This window comes from Convolutriloba macropyga, chromosome 5 (assembly GCF_964194025.1).
Source record: "Convolutriloba macropyga chromosome 5, txConMacr16.3, whole genome shotgun sequence".
NCBI classification, from domain to species: domain Eukaryota; kingdom Metazoa; phylum Xenacoelomorpha; order Acoela; family Convolutidae; genus Convolutriloba; species Convolutriloba macropyga.
In genome coordinates this window covers 36016297-36032593 of record NC_134472.1, presented here as the reverse complement: position 1 = coordinate 36032593, position 16297 = coordinate 36016297, and the positions used below count along the sequence as shown (strand labels likewise).

Genomic DNA, 16297 nt, shown 5'->3' with positions numbered 1-16297 from the left:
TCAAAACAAAAAGCTAAAAATTGTTAGACTTTTCCCAAGCTATATTCTCGATGTGCAGTTTCAGTGAGATTCTAAAACTATACTTAACTCAGCTTCTAAACTGAGAATTATTAGAAATGGCAGGAAATGCTCTAGAAGCAAAGCGCAAGACGATCAACTGAAAAATTTGCATAAAAAGACCAACACGTTTATAATAATTGATATGAACTTCGTTCACGAGCCTTTAAACAAACTTCGAGTGATAACAACAAAAAAGGACATGAAAAGCCAAAAGAAAACTAATTTCAACCATAAAAAGTACCCCGGACAAACCTGAAAAAATCTTTAAAAAAATCGTCCAAAGCGCCGAAATCACAAAAATAGCTCAAGATTGAATATAAAACTATTGAATTAGATGGTGAAAAATGCTTCCACACACGCAATTATTTGTTATTATTGTATATAACAACCAGTTTATAATTGCATATAAAACTCGAATAATTGCGATGGTCAAAATGCTCCCAAAAGTAGTTACTGGTTAATAGGTTTGAGAAAAACAACTTAACACGAAAAAGTAAAGTCAAAACTACAAAACTGCCCCAAAAGCCGCACGTGATCAATAAAATTTCGCTCCCTTGGCAAAAATTTTGTCCATCTACTTTTCTCGCCCTCTCTAAAACGCGGAACGAACAGAAAATCACTCTTCTCTCTGCTCTTCAATCTGTTCGTTTGACCTAAACACTTAATTTTCACGTTCTGCATTGACTTTTACACCCTGCTTTAAATACACTCCAATTATCGATTTAAAAAAGTCGCTCCACCAACACTCCTCTTCGGGTCACAAAAAGACAGCACACCAAAGCAACCCAAATACTTGGACAGTAAAAAGAAGAGCTCCAAAATAATAGCCGTTGAGAGGCTGAGGGCGGCTAATAAAACACAGCAATATAACTACGGTGAGCTTACAGCTTTGCAGCCGTAAACCTAGCCAGCAGATTAACAGACTAGCTGCGAAAGAATAGACCTGCGTTCCGTATAACACAGATAGAAACAGAGACAGATCTAAATTGAAAGAAAATCGACACCGCTCAAAAAGCTAAGTAAAAACCATCTAGCGATAAATTAATGACGCTTGTTAAAATTAATCCCGCAGAAGCCTCTTATTAGGGACCTTTACTGCACATATGAGTTCCTTTGACCTTAAACAAAATTAAATTGAACTTAAGTTTTAAAGTGCAAAAGTCATTTTATTGAGTGAGGTAAGTCACTTGTTATCAAAATCTAATCACGCAAAAAATTTTGCTAGAGAGAGTGACAAATTGCGTCACGCGCGTTAATGCCGTTAGTCAGAGGAAGAAATCATTCATAAAATTTGACTTTTTCAGCTTTGCCGTGTGAACAAATGTAAAACGAAAAAGCGTCAGACGACGAAACAAAAAAACCTAGTCGGAAGAATTCCGGAAGCGACTCGAAGCGTCAAAACTTCACAAAAAAACCATAAAAGCAACTGAAGCCATTGCCTTTTTTATTAAACCATTAACTCATTATCTCCCCAGGTCTGATCTAAAAAGTGGTGAAACTTTAACCACAGTCACCAAGAGAAACAAAATGCAGCAAAATTTTTTTATTGAAAACGTTTGGTAGCGTTAAAAAAGTCCGAAATAATTAGGATCGTCACAATACTGATAGACTGAAAAAACTGACAGGGCTATGAATTGCCCTCAAACAATCCATGATTCTAATCTCAAAAAGATAATGATCTTAAACTAAGTTATCTTTTCGGAAAAGAATGCTCAAATTAAAGAAACCGAGAACCACTAAAAAGATTTCTAATCACTGCAATTAAGACAAAAACAACACATACTTCTTCCTTGTTGTATATCTGCTCGAGAACATGATTTCTTACTTATTCAAAAGCGAAATTAATCATAGAACAGACAAAACAAGACAATAATATTCAAAGGCAAAAAGTCGTTTAAAAACAATACCATGGCCGGAAGAAAATTGCAAAAAATACTATTAGAAAAAAATAGAAATTTTAAAAAGCCTTTCTAGCAAACTCTCAGTACTGCCTTATGTTGAATGAAACCATTTGCAAACCAAAGAAATGCCGAAAATTTAACAAGAAGCTGAAATCATTCAATTTTCTACAAACTGAAAAAATCAATAAAACGAATATAAATGTAGGCGCCATGACAACGCCAGAATGATACAAACTAGAATGTAAAGAATATCGAAACAATGTAAGTAACACCGTAACAAAAAGACTAATTCTTGATTTTTGAAAGTTTAAAAACAAATTAAAAAATAAAAAACGATTACCTTCTATTGTTCAGCATTCGAGACATAGAAAAGACAACGAGTCATCCGAGACAAAGATCCATCCTCCTGAACAGAACAAGAAAAAGAAAAGGCAGAATTCAAACATACGAAAACATGAAACATTTAGCAAAAAATGGTCAAGACCGCATTTATGAAAATAATTTTTACTGTTTTTCAAAAACTTAACGTCAAAAACTGATTGAATTTTTATTGAAACGAAATTAAAGTCCTTCATGTTGCACAAAAAGACTATTTCTAGTAATTAAAACCAAAATAAAAACAATAAACTGACAATAACTGGAAAAAATACTACCAAAATCGGTTTAGCATATGTACAATTTTATAAAACAAAATTACATCGAGGTAGAAAGAGGCCTTGAGTATATGAATTATCAAAGGTGAGTTGCCATATTAACTGTTTTTTGACAAAAGAGGGCTGAAAGATCCAAAAATGAATAGAAAAAAAGCAAAAAATTAACTAAAAAATCAAGAAATATGTGCCAACTTTGAACTTGAAACGCTTTTTCAGGCTGTGGAAAACACTGTGGCATCAATTTCCGAGGTTTACATTTCAATATAGCATCGAATAAAAATTTTTTTCAAAAAACCAAATTACAAGCAAAAAAAACTAGGCCACTTAGACGAAAAAACGGCTAAAAACGGTTATCTATATGTGCCATTCAGTCAAAAACTACTTTTCAAAGTCAAAAAGTCATTCACCAAACGCAGTGTATGATCAAAAAACTTCTCTCGCTCAGAAAAAATTAGTTCACACGGCAATTTAGGTTAAAACACTTTCACTTTTAGGTTAAAACAGCGTCTGTCTGAACGAATAGTACTTCCGGTAAAAAAACCTTAAAACCAATACTCCTCTTCGAGTCGTAAAAAACCAAGAGCACCGCAATATAGCTCCGCTCAACTTACAGCTTCGCAGCTATAAAAAAAACTTAGTATAGTTGTGAAAACTTAGATAGTTGAAAGCGTCATTGAAGCAACTGAGTTTTCTATTTGTCGCACTCTTTGAGATAGGTTGCACTCATTAATGCGCTGAACTTCCGATTTTTTTCTGCAGATATTAAACTGATGAAAGTCGCATAAGGCCCTACTGCCCTCGGGCTCTGGGCACGAATTTTTCTCTGTGCCGGCTGAGGCACGAACTAAATCATTTAGTTCAATTTTATATACGTATAAAGGTTTGGACATGGTTAACTGATCACGGTAGCAATACAAATTTTGTGAAGTTTGAAATGTCGAGGAACAACAATCGGCAAAGGGGAGTCCAGGAATTTGGTGCCCGAAAGAATTATCCTACCAAGCCACTTTTTTAAACACCACTAACACTGGCGTTAGCGAAGCAAGCTGATAAGCTTAATTCTCTGACGTCCTATCACGGCACCAGCACCATTTTTGACTAGTTCTTTTTGGCACAACATGCCTGGCCTACCTTCGCCCAGTTGTTCAAACTGTTGTCCATTCGTCAAGAGTTCAAACTTTCGTGAAATTTCTCTATCAAATATCTTTTGCTGCCAAGTACAGTTAACCTTTGTTTAAACATAGAAATTTGGCCAAGTTGAGACTAACAGGACCCAACAATTGGTACAAACTCAGTTTGAGGGCAATTAAAAACGGATTGAGCTTAATTTATTTCATCATTTCATCAATTAAAAACGGAGTTGAGCTTAATTTATTTCGTCATTTCGAGCTACGTCAATTTTAATGCACATTGCATGAACTTTGCCGCGCCAGTAATGGACTTACACGTAAAAGGAGTTTGACACAATCCACATTTCCAGAAGTTGCCGCAGCGTGGAGAGCTAAAAAAAACAACAACAAATTCATCACTGGCGGATTCTAACTTTTCCTTCCTTAGGATGTTTCAAATAGCATAAAGTTCTACTTTACAATTCCAGGGCAAAATAGTCAAACTGACTGATTTTATTTACATTATTTTGTTAAATACACGAAAAGCTATATTTACTGACCTGTGGCTCCATTCTTCTCACTCTGGCTTAAATCAGCCCCGTGATCTACCATTAGATCCAAGCTCTCAAGTGCTCCAGCACCAGCAGCCCACATGAAGGCACTTCTACCCTCAATATCCGCCTGATCAACTAGTTCCGGGAACTCAAGGAATGCACGCACTATTTCCTGGAATCAAAAAACAACGAAATGAAAATGAAATGAAATCGAAACATAGCCGGCATACTGCCGTAATAGCTGCAAAAGACTTGCGAGCCGTATAATATAGATACAGATACAGATATAAGTTGAAAAGTTATTGGCGCCGCTCAAAAAGCTATGTAAAAACATTCAGCGATAATGAATAAAGCTTGTTGAAATCCATTCTACAGAAGCCTTTTTTCTAAGGGACCTTTAATACACATATGACCCATTTGACCTTATCTCTTTGAATTAAAGTAAATAAAAGTCAATTTCAAAGTGAGGAAGTCATTTTTGAGAGTGAGGTAAGTCAAGTGTGACCAAAAATTTAATCACGCGAATCAACAAAAAACTCGCTCCACTAAGAGCGAAAAATGACGTCACACACGCATTTCAGTTGAAATTGCATGAACGAATGGACACAAAGCAGATTTGAAGTGATTGTGACGTCATATGGTCGTAACAAAAATCGTGACGACGAAATAAAAAAACTTAGCAGGACAAGTCCTGACGCACAATTCAAAGAATTTCCATTGACTTAACAGAAAACTAGACCTTAAACGGACGATGAATGGATTGGGAAAACCATTTAGAAAAAAATCCGATCCAAAAAATCGAAAAAAAAACAGTAAAAATCAAAACGAAATTGCCGCATGTGAACAAAAAACCACGAGCGAGAAAGCGAACTTTGGTTCAAACACCGTTTTCTCACTGTACTTTAAATTTAGAGCGAAAAAATTTCACGCCGCAAAACCACTCGCTTTTTCGCTCCACTTCCTGTTTCGGCGTGACCAAAATCACTACTCCAATTTGACTTCAAAAATCATGAAAATGTGTGAACAGATCTTAAAAAAAGACAGCGCCCCAATATAATTCAAATTCTTTGAATCGTAAAAAACAAGAGAAGGCCAATAATAGCCCCAGCTATCGCTGTGCGGCTATTTTTTAAAAAAGTTAAAATGAATGCCAATAACGCATGTGAACAAAAAAAAAACAACTAGCGAGAAAGCGTATTTGTGTAAACACCATTTTATCTACTTAAAAATCAGAGCGATAAAACTTCACGCCACAAAACCACTTGCTATTTCGCTCCACTTTTTGTTTTAGTTTGGCCAAAATCATAACCTTGAAAATCATGAAATGTGGGAACAGAACTTAATGATAGACGAAGACTCGGGAATCGACTCAAGTGAAATCAAACCTACACTCCAGCAAATCACTAACTGACTGCTGGATCTTTGAACATCATTATATAACTCAATCTGAAACAACAAACGGAGGAAATACTATCAGGGAAAACCTAAATTATGAAAATATCTTATAGGATATTTTGTTGGAAAAGCATCTTGTTGAAAATTCATGGAGGCCATTTAATAAAATAGCTGGTCAAGCATGTTTCATCTGTGTTCAGTAAAAGATGTGGAGAAAAATTAACCAAAAATACATCGCGAAAAAGGAGAGCACATCAAAAACAAAAGAATTAAAGCACGAAATGAAAAAAAAACCTGTTACATTTTTTAAAAATAATCCAAACAAATTGCACTCATTTAGTAACTGTTCTACAAACGCATTAAGAAGCAATTACTGCTGTTTCATTAAGTACCCAGATGCATTGAAAAACACTTAAAACCTGAAGAAAAATAAAAACCACAAAAAGCTGCAGATTTGAATACATTATTTTATTTTAAAAAATAGGCTATCAAACCTTTACCCGTTTTCACATAGAAACAATAACCCTGCCAAAACACCTATCTTCACAACTGAACATTAAAAAATTCTGAAAAGCAGAAAACAGAAGAATTCGGAAAAAACAGATTAAGCAAAAAATTCAAATTTAGCCTATTTTCTTCTTAAAACAAACTGAAATTAATGTTAAGAAAATCAAAGCCACAGAAACCAACATAAAACTCTATTTCAACTATAAAATCAATCCAGGCACCAATAACATAGCCTGCAGATTGCCGAAAAATAGCCACGATAGACGCTTGTGCACTTCCTTGAAATTTCAACAAGTAAAGAAATAAGATAGACAGATCGATCACCAGTCCTTTAATAGACCACTAGACTTTTTGTAGTTAGATTCTTATAAGCATAAAAGTAAGCGACAAAATTGAAGTCTCAAAAATGAAAAAGACGTAAAATGGAGAGCAAATGTCAAAATTATCAAAACCGATATTAAATCAAACAGCCAAAAACACTAAAACTGCAAAATCTTGCAAAATATAGAAACGTTTTTTTTTAAAAAGTGGACCCAAATTGACTCAAGACACTCACAAATTAGATTCTTTGACACCCTCATTGACAACATTCATGTTGAGAAAGGAAACATCTTTTTTCAACCAAGAACAAACAATTGTCGCAACTGATAGCGGCCATCGGGAAGAATTAATAAGTATAAACAAAACGAAGACGGGTAAAACAAAATTCAACCAAATTGTATGAAAACAAATTGTGCAAAATCATAAACACAGCGGGCAGATTGCCAGAAAATTGCCGCGATCGACGCTTGTGGCCGTCCGTGAATCGAAACAACTACAGATATAAGATAGACAGATTGACCACCAGTCCTTTAATAGACCACTCGACTTTTTGGGTTAGCAGTCCTTTTTACGACACAGACGCTCTATAAGGAAAAAGCCCCTATAAAACTTTTCCAAAATTAATATTCGAAATCAAAAACTCAAGACTCTATTACTCAAAAAGTAGGCCATATACGTTTGGCACTACTTAGATGACCATTATTGGCCTTTAAATAGTAAATTTTCATAAAATTTAAAGTTCATTAAGAGATTTTATAGGTTATTTTTTGAGTGAGCTAATTAGGGCAATTAACCTAAAAGCAGAACAAAAGATATCACGCACACAAATTTCAACTGCGAAGCAGTATAAATCACTGAAATTGAAAAAGTCAATTTCAAGAAGTCGCGTTGCAAGAATCATCGACGGAGACGATGAATTAAAAAAAAACAAAATATCCCCAACAACAGCCGCTATCGCTTCGCGGCTATTAAAAACTAAATGAAACGTACATTGATTAAGTTTTTTTCCTTTTCATTAGGAAGCCAAACGTACCTGTTACCATTGAGGCTAAACTCAAAACCATCAGAACAGCAAAAACGTCCAAACAAGTTAAACATTTTTAAGAAAATTCAGGTTATGCCGGTCATGAAGACCATTAGTTATTAACAAAAACACTTTTTGAATCATATCTCTTTGCAACGCCAAAAACCAATCAAACCTGCCTTCAAGACAACAAAAACAGCAGCAAAACTTAAAAAATGTTGCAAATTTTTGTCAAAAATTGCCAGAGTTATGAAAAGAAAACGCTCTACACAAAAACAAATCATGGTTCCTTTGCCTGATAAAAGCCGATGAGAGTTGTCCTGAATGACGCTAAGCGACAACACGGCGAAAACGTTTAATTACGGAAGAAAACTCGAAGACTTCATGAAAACAGTTAGTGTTAAGGTTATGAACATAGCCGGCAGCGTGCCGGAATAGCTGCGAAAGCACAGAGTTGTGTGCTATATATTAGAGATAGAAACAGTTACAGATATAAGATGGAAAAGTTGTCGATGCCGCTCAAATAGCTATGTGAAAAACATTCAGCGATAAGAAAGCTTGTTAACATTCCTACCCCAGAAGCCTTTTCATTATGGACCTTTATTACACATAGGAGTCCTGTGACCACAAGTCAATTCAAATTAAACTTAACTTTAAAAATGCAGTCATTTTTTTGAGCGAGGTGAGTCACGTATGATCAAAATTTGATCACGCAAATCTGAAATTTTTACTAGAGACAGACAGATAGAGAGATAGTAATGACATCGGTCGCGCAATTGCCGTTAGTGAGAGGAAAAAGTCATTCAGAAAAAAATGACTTTTCAGCTTTGCTGTGTGTACAAATGTAAAACAAAAAAAGAGCGTCAGACTAGGAAACAAAAAAAAACAAAAGCACCGCAATATAACTTCATTCAACTTACAGCTATAAAAAGACCAGAAAAAAAAACAAAATAACTGCCGCAAATGCAAATTTCGTTTGAGAGCCAATAAAAATTAGAACGGTTTTGAAAATCTTTAAACAATAGCCAACAGATGCCCGGAAAATAGCCGCGATAGACGCTTGTGGCCTACCATGAATTGAAACAAATTTAAAAAAAATGAGATTGACAGATCGACCACCAGCATTTTAAAAGACCACTAGAATTTTGGGTTAGATTCGGACTGTCATTTTTATGAGACACATTTCCTCTACAAGGAAAAAGCCCTAATGGAGCTTTTTCAAAAAACTAATATTTGATATTAAAGCTCAAGACTCTATTACTCAGGAATTAGGAATTAGGGCATATAAGTTTGGCACTACTTAGATGCGCACTATAGACCTTTAATTATTAAATGTTCATAAAATCTAAAGTTCCATAAATGAGTTCAGAAGTCATCTTTTTTGAGTGAGGTAAGTCACGCAATTGACCTAAAAGCAGAAATGACGTCACGAACACAAATTTTAACTGCAAAGCAGTAGAAGTCACCGAAGTCATTGAAAAAGTCAATTCCGAGAAGTCAGGGTAAGACGAAACAAAAATCTGTTAGACGATAAAAGAAGAAGGAGCGCAATAATAACTTAAATTAGTTGAAATTAAACTGCAGTTTTAAAGTCCATTTTATTGAGTGAGGTAAGTCACGAATGGTCAAAATCTAATCACGCAAATGAAATAAAAACTTTGCCTAAAGAGAGTCAGAAATGAAGTCACGCGCGCAAATGCCATCAGTGAGAGGTAGAAGTCATTCAGAAAAATTTACTTTTTCACCTTTGCTGTGCGAAAAAATGTCAAACGAAAAAGAGCGTCAGACGACAAAACAAAAAAAAACCAAGAGCACCACTGAAAAAACCTTGATTTGAAAAACCTTGTTCGAAAAACCTTGTTCTGAAAAACTTTGATTTCCCATTATAGCCCATTAAAAGCCTATCAATTTTAATTTTCAACCGTTAAAACCCCTTTTTATGGTTTCAGACATTTGCGGAGAGGGTTGCTTTGTTCTACGTTCATTTTTGAATAAGTCATGTTCTCGTTACATCTCTTATTATATTGCACCACTATCTACCTACAGCGTTGTTTTTCTGCACCGCATAATGCAAGGGAGTAGCACCATTTGAATCGCTGCAAGTCCAATCGCAGTCTTTGTGTAGTAGCAGGGTTACAATCTGAGCAGCAGCGGAGGCTGGCGAATCCATGACTGCAGCCCAGTGGAGAGGAGTGCGGAATTGGTTGTCCAAGCATGATAGTTTGCAGCCGTCTGTCGCAATCTGCAGGAGAAATAAATCACATTAAGTCATGAAAACTTTAAAAGCTTTGAAACCTTGAAAACCGTCGAATGAACAGGACGCTTAAATTTTACCGCTCGGGTTAATTTTATGCGTATATTAGATTACTAATTTTTTTGCGTATCAATTTATTTTTGGATTGAAATAAAGCCGCAGTCCGAGTTAAACCATTGATAACGAGTGTAATAATGCAACAGTCCAGCGATTTAATTTATGGGCGTACATGATTTAAAAAAACACCACGTATAATCAAAACCGGATACAGAATTGTCCGTTTTCATTTACATCTCCAGACTAACGAAATTTAAGATATGCATTCCACTCCGACTTCAAACTAACCAGAGTTTTAACTAGATTATAGCTTCCTTCTGCCACAGCCAAATGCAAACTGGTTCGACCATCGTGGTCTTGCCAATTCACAACACTCGGCATGTGATCTACCAAGCATTGAACGATGGAACAGCTGTGTTGATGTTTGCTATTTATTGCCCAATGGAGAGGCGTTTTGCCTTCTCCGTCCGGGATTCCAACATTTGCGTCTCGTTGAAGCAACATTTGCACTTGGTCGTAGGAACCGTACATCGCTGCCAGGTGTAACGCGGTTCTCTAAACAGAACTACTTATTTTTCAAAACGTTTTCGATATTAATAATCAGAAAATCGATGTTCAAGAATTGCTCCGTGACCACGAATCACAAAAATGTGGAAAGCTGTGTGCGACCATTAATTACATTTTATATGATGTCACAATTTTTCGAAACTAGGAAAATGTAGAAACACTAACCTTGTAGTTATCCTGCTCCTCTAAATCGTTAGCATTCAGATTCTTCATAATCAGTGCAGTACTTTTGGAGCTTCTATTCTTCATGCACAAATGAAACGGTGTCAGTCCATCTCTATCCTTCGCTCTACAATCAGCAGCTCCTTTAGAAATTAACAACTTGAGCATTTTGTGATGCTCTTTGTGGGCTGCCCAGTGCAGAGCAGTTCGTCCCAGATTATCAGCTGCGTTGACATTTGCACGAGTTGATTTGATCAAATACTCAGCACAGTCGAATTTGTTTCCCAGAACACAATACATCAGCGGGGTTCTTCCGATGTTGTCAGGAGTATCTACATCTGGGATTGCACCTGATCAACAAAGAAGGTCTTGAATAGATAGTAGGCAAAAAGACAGTTATTAAAACATAACCCACAACCTTCGGATGTACTCTCGAGCTGTTGGTTTTGTTTGTAGCTATATTAAGCTTAGAAGACCAGCTGTAATGGGTGGGTAAAAAGGGAGGGTCGTCTAAATCGACCTATTGCACTTTTTGGGAGTTTCAAGGGCTGAAACGCACAAAATAATACGAACAGTTGTGCTTTATTAAAGAAAGTTTGAGAGCTTCCAAACATACGTTCTGTAATCAAGCACACATTAAAAAGATGTGTTTCTTCAGAAGCTTCAGTGAATTGGACTTAGAGAAAACGAAGGAGCTACATATACGTAATGCCTTCGGGCCTTACAAATTTATTATTTTTCTCAAGACGAAAAGTCAAATTGCTCAAGCGTGTGAAGAACACTCTAGAGCAAAACCTCAAGCAAAACTTTTGAATCAAAAACAATCGGTAGAATTCTGGAAAGAACTCCAAGGTTGGTGTATATATAACTAACTACACGACCAATAATGCCGAAAGCATTCCTTTCAAAATACAGGGAGGTAGGTGAAAGGGGCTTCCTGAGGTGGAGCCAAAAAATTCGAAATTTACTTTTGAACACTTACCAATACTCAAGGTCACAAACAGCTAAGCATACTCTATTGCCAATGAAGTCCAAACATGTCAATGTTCGCAAAGACAAGTCAAAGTTCAAGTCATGAAGAGATCCGATTCAGCTTCTTAAAAAAGCTGTAGAGTACGTTGAGCTTAATTGTTGTGATGATAAACTTATTAAATAGTCTCCACTTGCAACCGGGGGGCTATTTAATTCTGTTTCAATTTTGTCTGCATCTACATTTCTTGCTATCAAATGCGGGACTCTGTTTGGTCCGCCTCGCTTATTGGGGAATTTAGATTCCTCCGGAAGACCTACATGAATACAGAAAACAATACTAATCTTACAGCAATATATTAACAAAAAAATATCGGTTCGTCATTAAGTTCTCAAATTTTACTGGTAGCAAAAGGACAGCCAGCCTAATTTATGTTTCCACAGTTTTGCTGGAAACCAAAAAACAGAAGTCGGCGCTTCACATTTCACCGTTCGGTAGGGTCCTTGGCTGCAAGGAGCCCTTAAGGCCTGAACAATGTGCAAGGGTGGGGATCCCGTTTTTGAGGACGAAAAGGCAGATGCGTCAGTCAAAAAATTGGACAAGCGAATAATCGCATTAAAAAGACGAACAGGACTAATATAATTGCTACAAACTTAGTTCGAGAGAATTTAAAAAGTGCCAAAGTTAGCAAAACTAAGGGAGGACAATTTCCGCTAATAAAAAATTAAGTATTTAATTTACCAAGATCATCAAAATAAGAGAGGGGAGCCCAATACAAAAGTTTCAAATATTTACATTGGTTGAAAACAATTCGTGTATAAGAAATATCGCTTAAAACACACCTCAACCACTAAAAAATAATAAAGCCGCATTAGAGGGCCGATGAGAACTGATACTAGTAAGACTACAATAAAACTAAAACTGCAACAACTGACAAAACAAATGAATAAAAAACATTAATCGGCAAAATTTCACTCTATTTTTTTCCAAAACACAAAACAAAGTCAAATTAGCATCAAATAAAACTATAAATTAAACAAATTAGCCTTGCACTTCAATAGGAAGTAGAACCAGCTAGCTCTAATGAAACCAGTCAACGAAAGGAAGAACAAAAAGACAAAACCCATTAAATTTATTGAAACCAAATATTTTAAACAACGATAAAATTTCAACTAAAAATTAGAAAAGAGATTTACATTTAACTCCCCATGATGCCGATGAAAAATTATAATAAGTCTTATGCCTAGATAAAAAACTAATACAGCCAAAACTCAAAACAATTCACGAAAACACAGTTCTGAAGACATTTAAACCCAAAATATACAATAGCCGAAACGATTATTTATGTTCAACTGACCAAATTTAAACATCAATGAGTACTATTTTAAAAGAGAAGGACTATGTGCATAGAACAAGAAGCACAAATAATGACCAGTATCAAACACTCGAAAACTTCTGAAAAAAATAGTGTAAGAGTCGTAAAACTATAAGAGATTCCGAACCATCAGAGTCGTTCCGAAATCCAGTAGAGATTAATGGCTGCTTTACAATGAAGTATAGGGTGCCTGTCGGTTCGGAATTTAGGATACAATTTAAAAATAACGAAGGCATAGTTCAAGAATAGACTGATAATAGAAAACACATGAAATCAAAGTTAAACATACCCGGCGGATTGCCGGAAAATAGCCGCCGTTGATTCCAATCAGCATGATTGGGATTGAAAGAATAGAAGATATTGAAAAAAAAAGATTTTTGTACAAAAATATTTTTCAAGTCCAATTTATTTCGATGGCATTTAGTAGTTGAACATACTTCTGTTTCTTAGAAAGAGGCTACTATCAATACCAATAAGCATTAGAGATGGTAACTAAGACTTATCGGAACGACGTTCAAATAGCGGGCATCTAAAATTGGGCTTTATGGGTTTATCCCGTTTCTATTTCTGACTTCAATTTTATATACTGACTCTGTTCATTTTGAATTGCTTTTCTGAGTAACTGATGTTCAAAATCACTTTTAGCAGAATGAGAGAAGAGAGAAACTAGCCTAGAGAAGTCAAAAAGACTTCCCGCAAAATGTTGAAAAAGCGGCAAAATGAGGTAAAGCGAAACATTTTTTTTTGTTCGACGAAGTAAAAAAAACATAGCAGGACAAGTCCTGAATTACAATCAAAGAATTGAATGAAAAACTCAAACGTACTGTACCTGACCAGCAGATCAATTGAACAATGCCAGCCACAACACAAACAAAATCATCTCAAAAATTTGAGAAACTAAAAGAATCAAAACTAAACAAAATATACTTATTGCTAAAACTCGAAGCTTTTAAACCTAAGGCAAAATTTTTTTCCTTTAAGAATACCTATTTCAAAAATACGTTCAAAATCAATTTTTCTTTCTGAAATCGGTCCAGTATTATATCTACAAGACCTGAAAAATATTCATTGGCCCTTGAAGATCGATTGACTCGAAAATGACCAAAAAATTTAAGAAAAGAAATCAATTGCAAATTATCGGAAAATGTTGCTGAAAATCGTGATAAAAATATCTTCAAATTCATTTCTGTGTCTCTAGAGGCTAACCAGTAACCCAATTCCAAGCTTTAAAAAATTCATTGGCTCATAGATCGATAGGCAATAATTTTCAGAAAAAATTTCAAACTTCAAAAAATAGAAAATCAATCTATTAAAATATTGAAAGCCATTCAATTGCCCCTAGCAACTATTTAATAACATACTATCAAACACTGGATGAGGTTACCTGTCTACTGAGACAAGAAAAAGTAAATAAAATAAATGTTTTGGGAAAACTCGAAAAAATTGCAAATTTTATCAAAAAACTTCCAAAAGTCGAAAGGTTAAATTGTTGAAAACAAATCCATTGAAACTAAAACCCATGCAGTAACTTTATATCAGAATGTGGAATAGGTTTTCTCGCACTTGCGAAAGGACGAATATCAAAAACTGACAAAAATTTTAGGAAACCTTAAAAAAATTGCAGATTTTATCCAAAAAATGCTAAAAATGTTAAAAACCCTTCCATTGTTACTAGAAACCATGAAGTGCCCTAGTAACAAAACTTAAAGGAGACTGCCTGGTCCTTGAAGCTGGAAAAACTGAAAAAAATGACGAAAACTTTCAAAAACCTGAAAGAGCGAATTTTGTCAAAAAAAATTGCTAAATTTTGTGATATTCAAAAGTTGAAACTTATTCCATGGCAACTAAAAATTTTTCCGCAACTTATTACCTAACCCCTAATGAGGTTTTCTGGTCCCTGGGACTCAAACAACTTGAATAATGACAAAAAATGTCAAAAAATATGAAAAAATTGCAAGGTTTGTCAAAAAATGCTAAAATTCATGAGGGCAAAAAGTTGAAAACAATTCCATTACCACTAGAAACTATGCAGGAATCTATCATCAAACCCTTTATCAAACTCTAGAGGAGATTTCTTGGCACCTAGGGCTAAAAAACTAAAAAAAATGACAAAAAATTTTCAAAAAACCTGAAAAAAAATGCAAAAATTAGTATCCTTTCGCGTGTTTGTGTTTGTAGTACCAAAACTTATAACTCATAAAATGGTCATAACAAGCAATTGTGTGTCGCTAATCAACCTTAATCAACTTTTAAAAACTTCAACCTAAGACTAATCAAACAAAAAACTCAAAAAACACAAAAAACATGAAAAATTGCACCATTTTGAGCCCAAAAACTCCTAAAAATGACCTTTCAACCTTAAGTGAAGGCCATCCCAGCAACTGCACCACTATTAGCACTTGAAGGACAACTAAGGCCCACTTTGGGCCTCTAATGAAACTTAATGCCCGCTGGGCTTTACCTGTTTATCCCGTTTTGAACGATCAAAGTCATTGAAAAATGTGTGAACACATCTTAAAAAAAAACAGCGCACCAATACAATTCAAATTCCTTGAATTGTAAAAAATAGGAGCGCTATAATAGCCGGCAGCCGGCTGAGATTAGGGCGGCTATTAATAAAACCTTTACCTATCAACTGAAGGCTGGAAATAGATTCAGCTATACTTCGATAAGAAGCTGTTGAAAAATGTCTATTTTCAAAAATACTCACACCTTCATACTCATACTCATACCTTCATTTTATTCAAAATGAACAACCATTTTATTCAAAATGAACAACCATTTTATTCAAAATGAACAACCATTTTATTCAAAATGAACAACCATTTTATTCAAAATGAACAACCATTTTATTCAAAATGAACAACCATTTTATTCAAAATGAACAACCATTATAGGCAAAAATCGAAATATCTAGAATTCGCAAAAACCTTTAAAACAGTACGCTACTCACTGAAAAAATTATACACGATCGATTAAACATTTTTCACCAATCTGAAGACCACTTAATAATGCAACATTAAACAGGGACACGAAATAAGAACTAAAAATTTGGGAAAACAACAAAGGAATCAAAGAAGTTATGAAAATTCAAAATATAAAAATAAAAACTTTTCTTTCACTAGAAACCAAATACGACCTTCCTTGACACTACAAGAACTAAACAACGCCGCATTAAAAACCTCAAATATGAGCAAAAAAACTGTTAAGTAAAGCAAAAACACAATGAGGACTGAACATTAATTAGCTCAGAAGACGATGCGACGACTCTTTGCGCAGACTGAGCCACAATTTATGAGAAAAAAGAGGCAAAGCTAAATAACCAACTTTTAAAAATTGTTTTGTCATTAGTGAGGCAAAATCATAGGACTACAAAATAACGAACACA

The 16297-nt window shown here is 35.0% G+C and overlaps 2 protein-coding genes across 4 annotated transcripts in view; one reads left to right on the top strand and one right to left on the bottom strand.

Moving 5' to 3' along the window:
* The window catches only part of LOC142339358 (uncharacterized), a 106551-nt gene that overhangs the window by 89254 nt on the left and 1000 nt on the right, over window positions 1–16297 (bottom strand). For both annotated transcript variants that reach the window (XM_075389356.1, XM_075389357.1), the window contains exons 2-6: window positions 10568–10914; window positions 10124–10390; window positions 9569–9766; window positions 4284–4449; window positions 4060–4115 (exon numbers count right to left, since the gene is read on the bottom strand). In XM_075389356.1, the coding sequence (XP_075245471.1) occupies window positions 4060–4115; window positions 4284–4449; window positions 9569–9766; window positions 10124–10390; window positions 10568–10914 (1034 nt within the window). The remainder of the gene's footprint in view (window positions 1–4059; window positions 4116–4283; window positions 4450–9568; window positions 9767–10123; window positions 10391–10567; window positions 10915–16297) is intronic.
* LOC142339359 (choline transporter-like protein 1) overlaps window positions 11702–16297 on the top strand; it is a 246177-nt gene continuing 241581 nt past the window's right edge. For both annotated transcript variants that reach the window (XM_075389359.1, XM_075389358.1), the window contains exon 1: window positions 11702–11720. The gene's annotated coding sequence lies outside the window, so the exon portion shown is untranslated. The remainder of the gene's footprint in view (window positions 11721–16297) is intronic.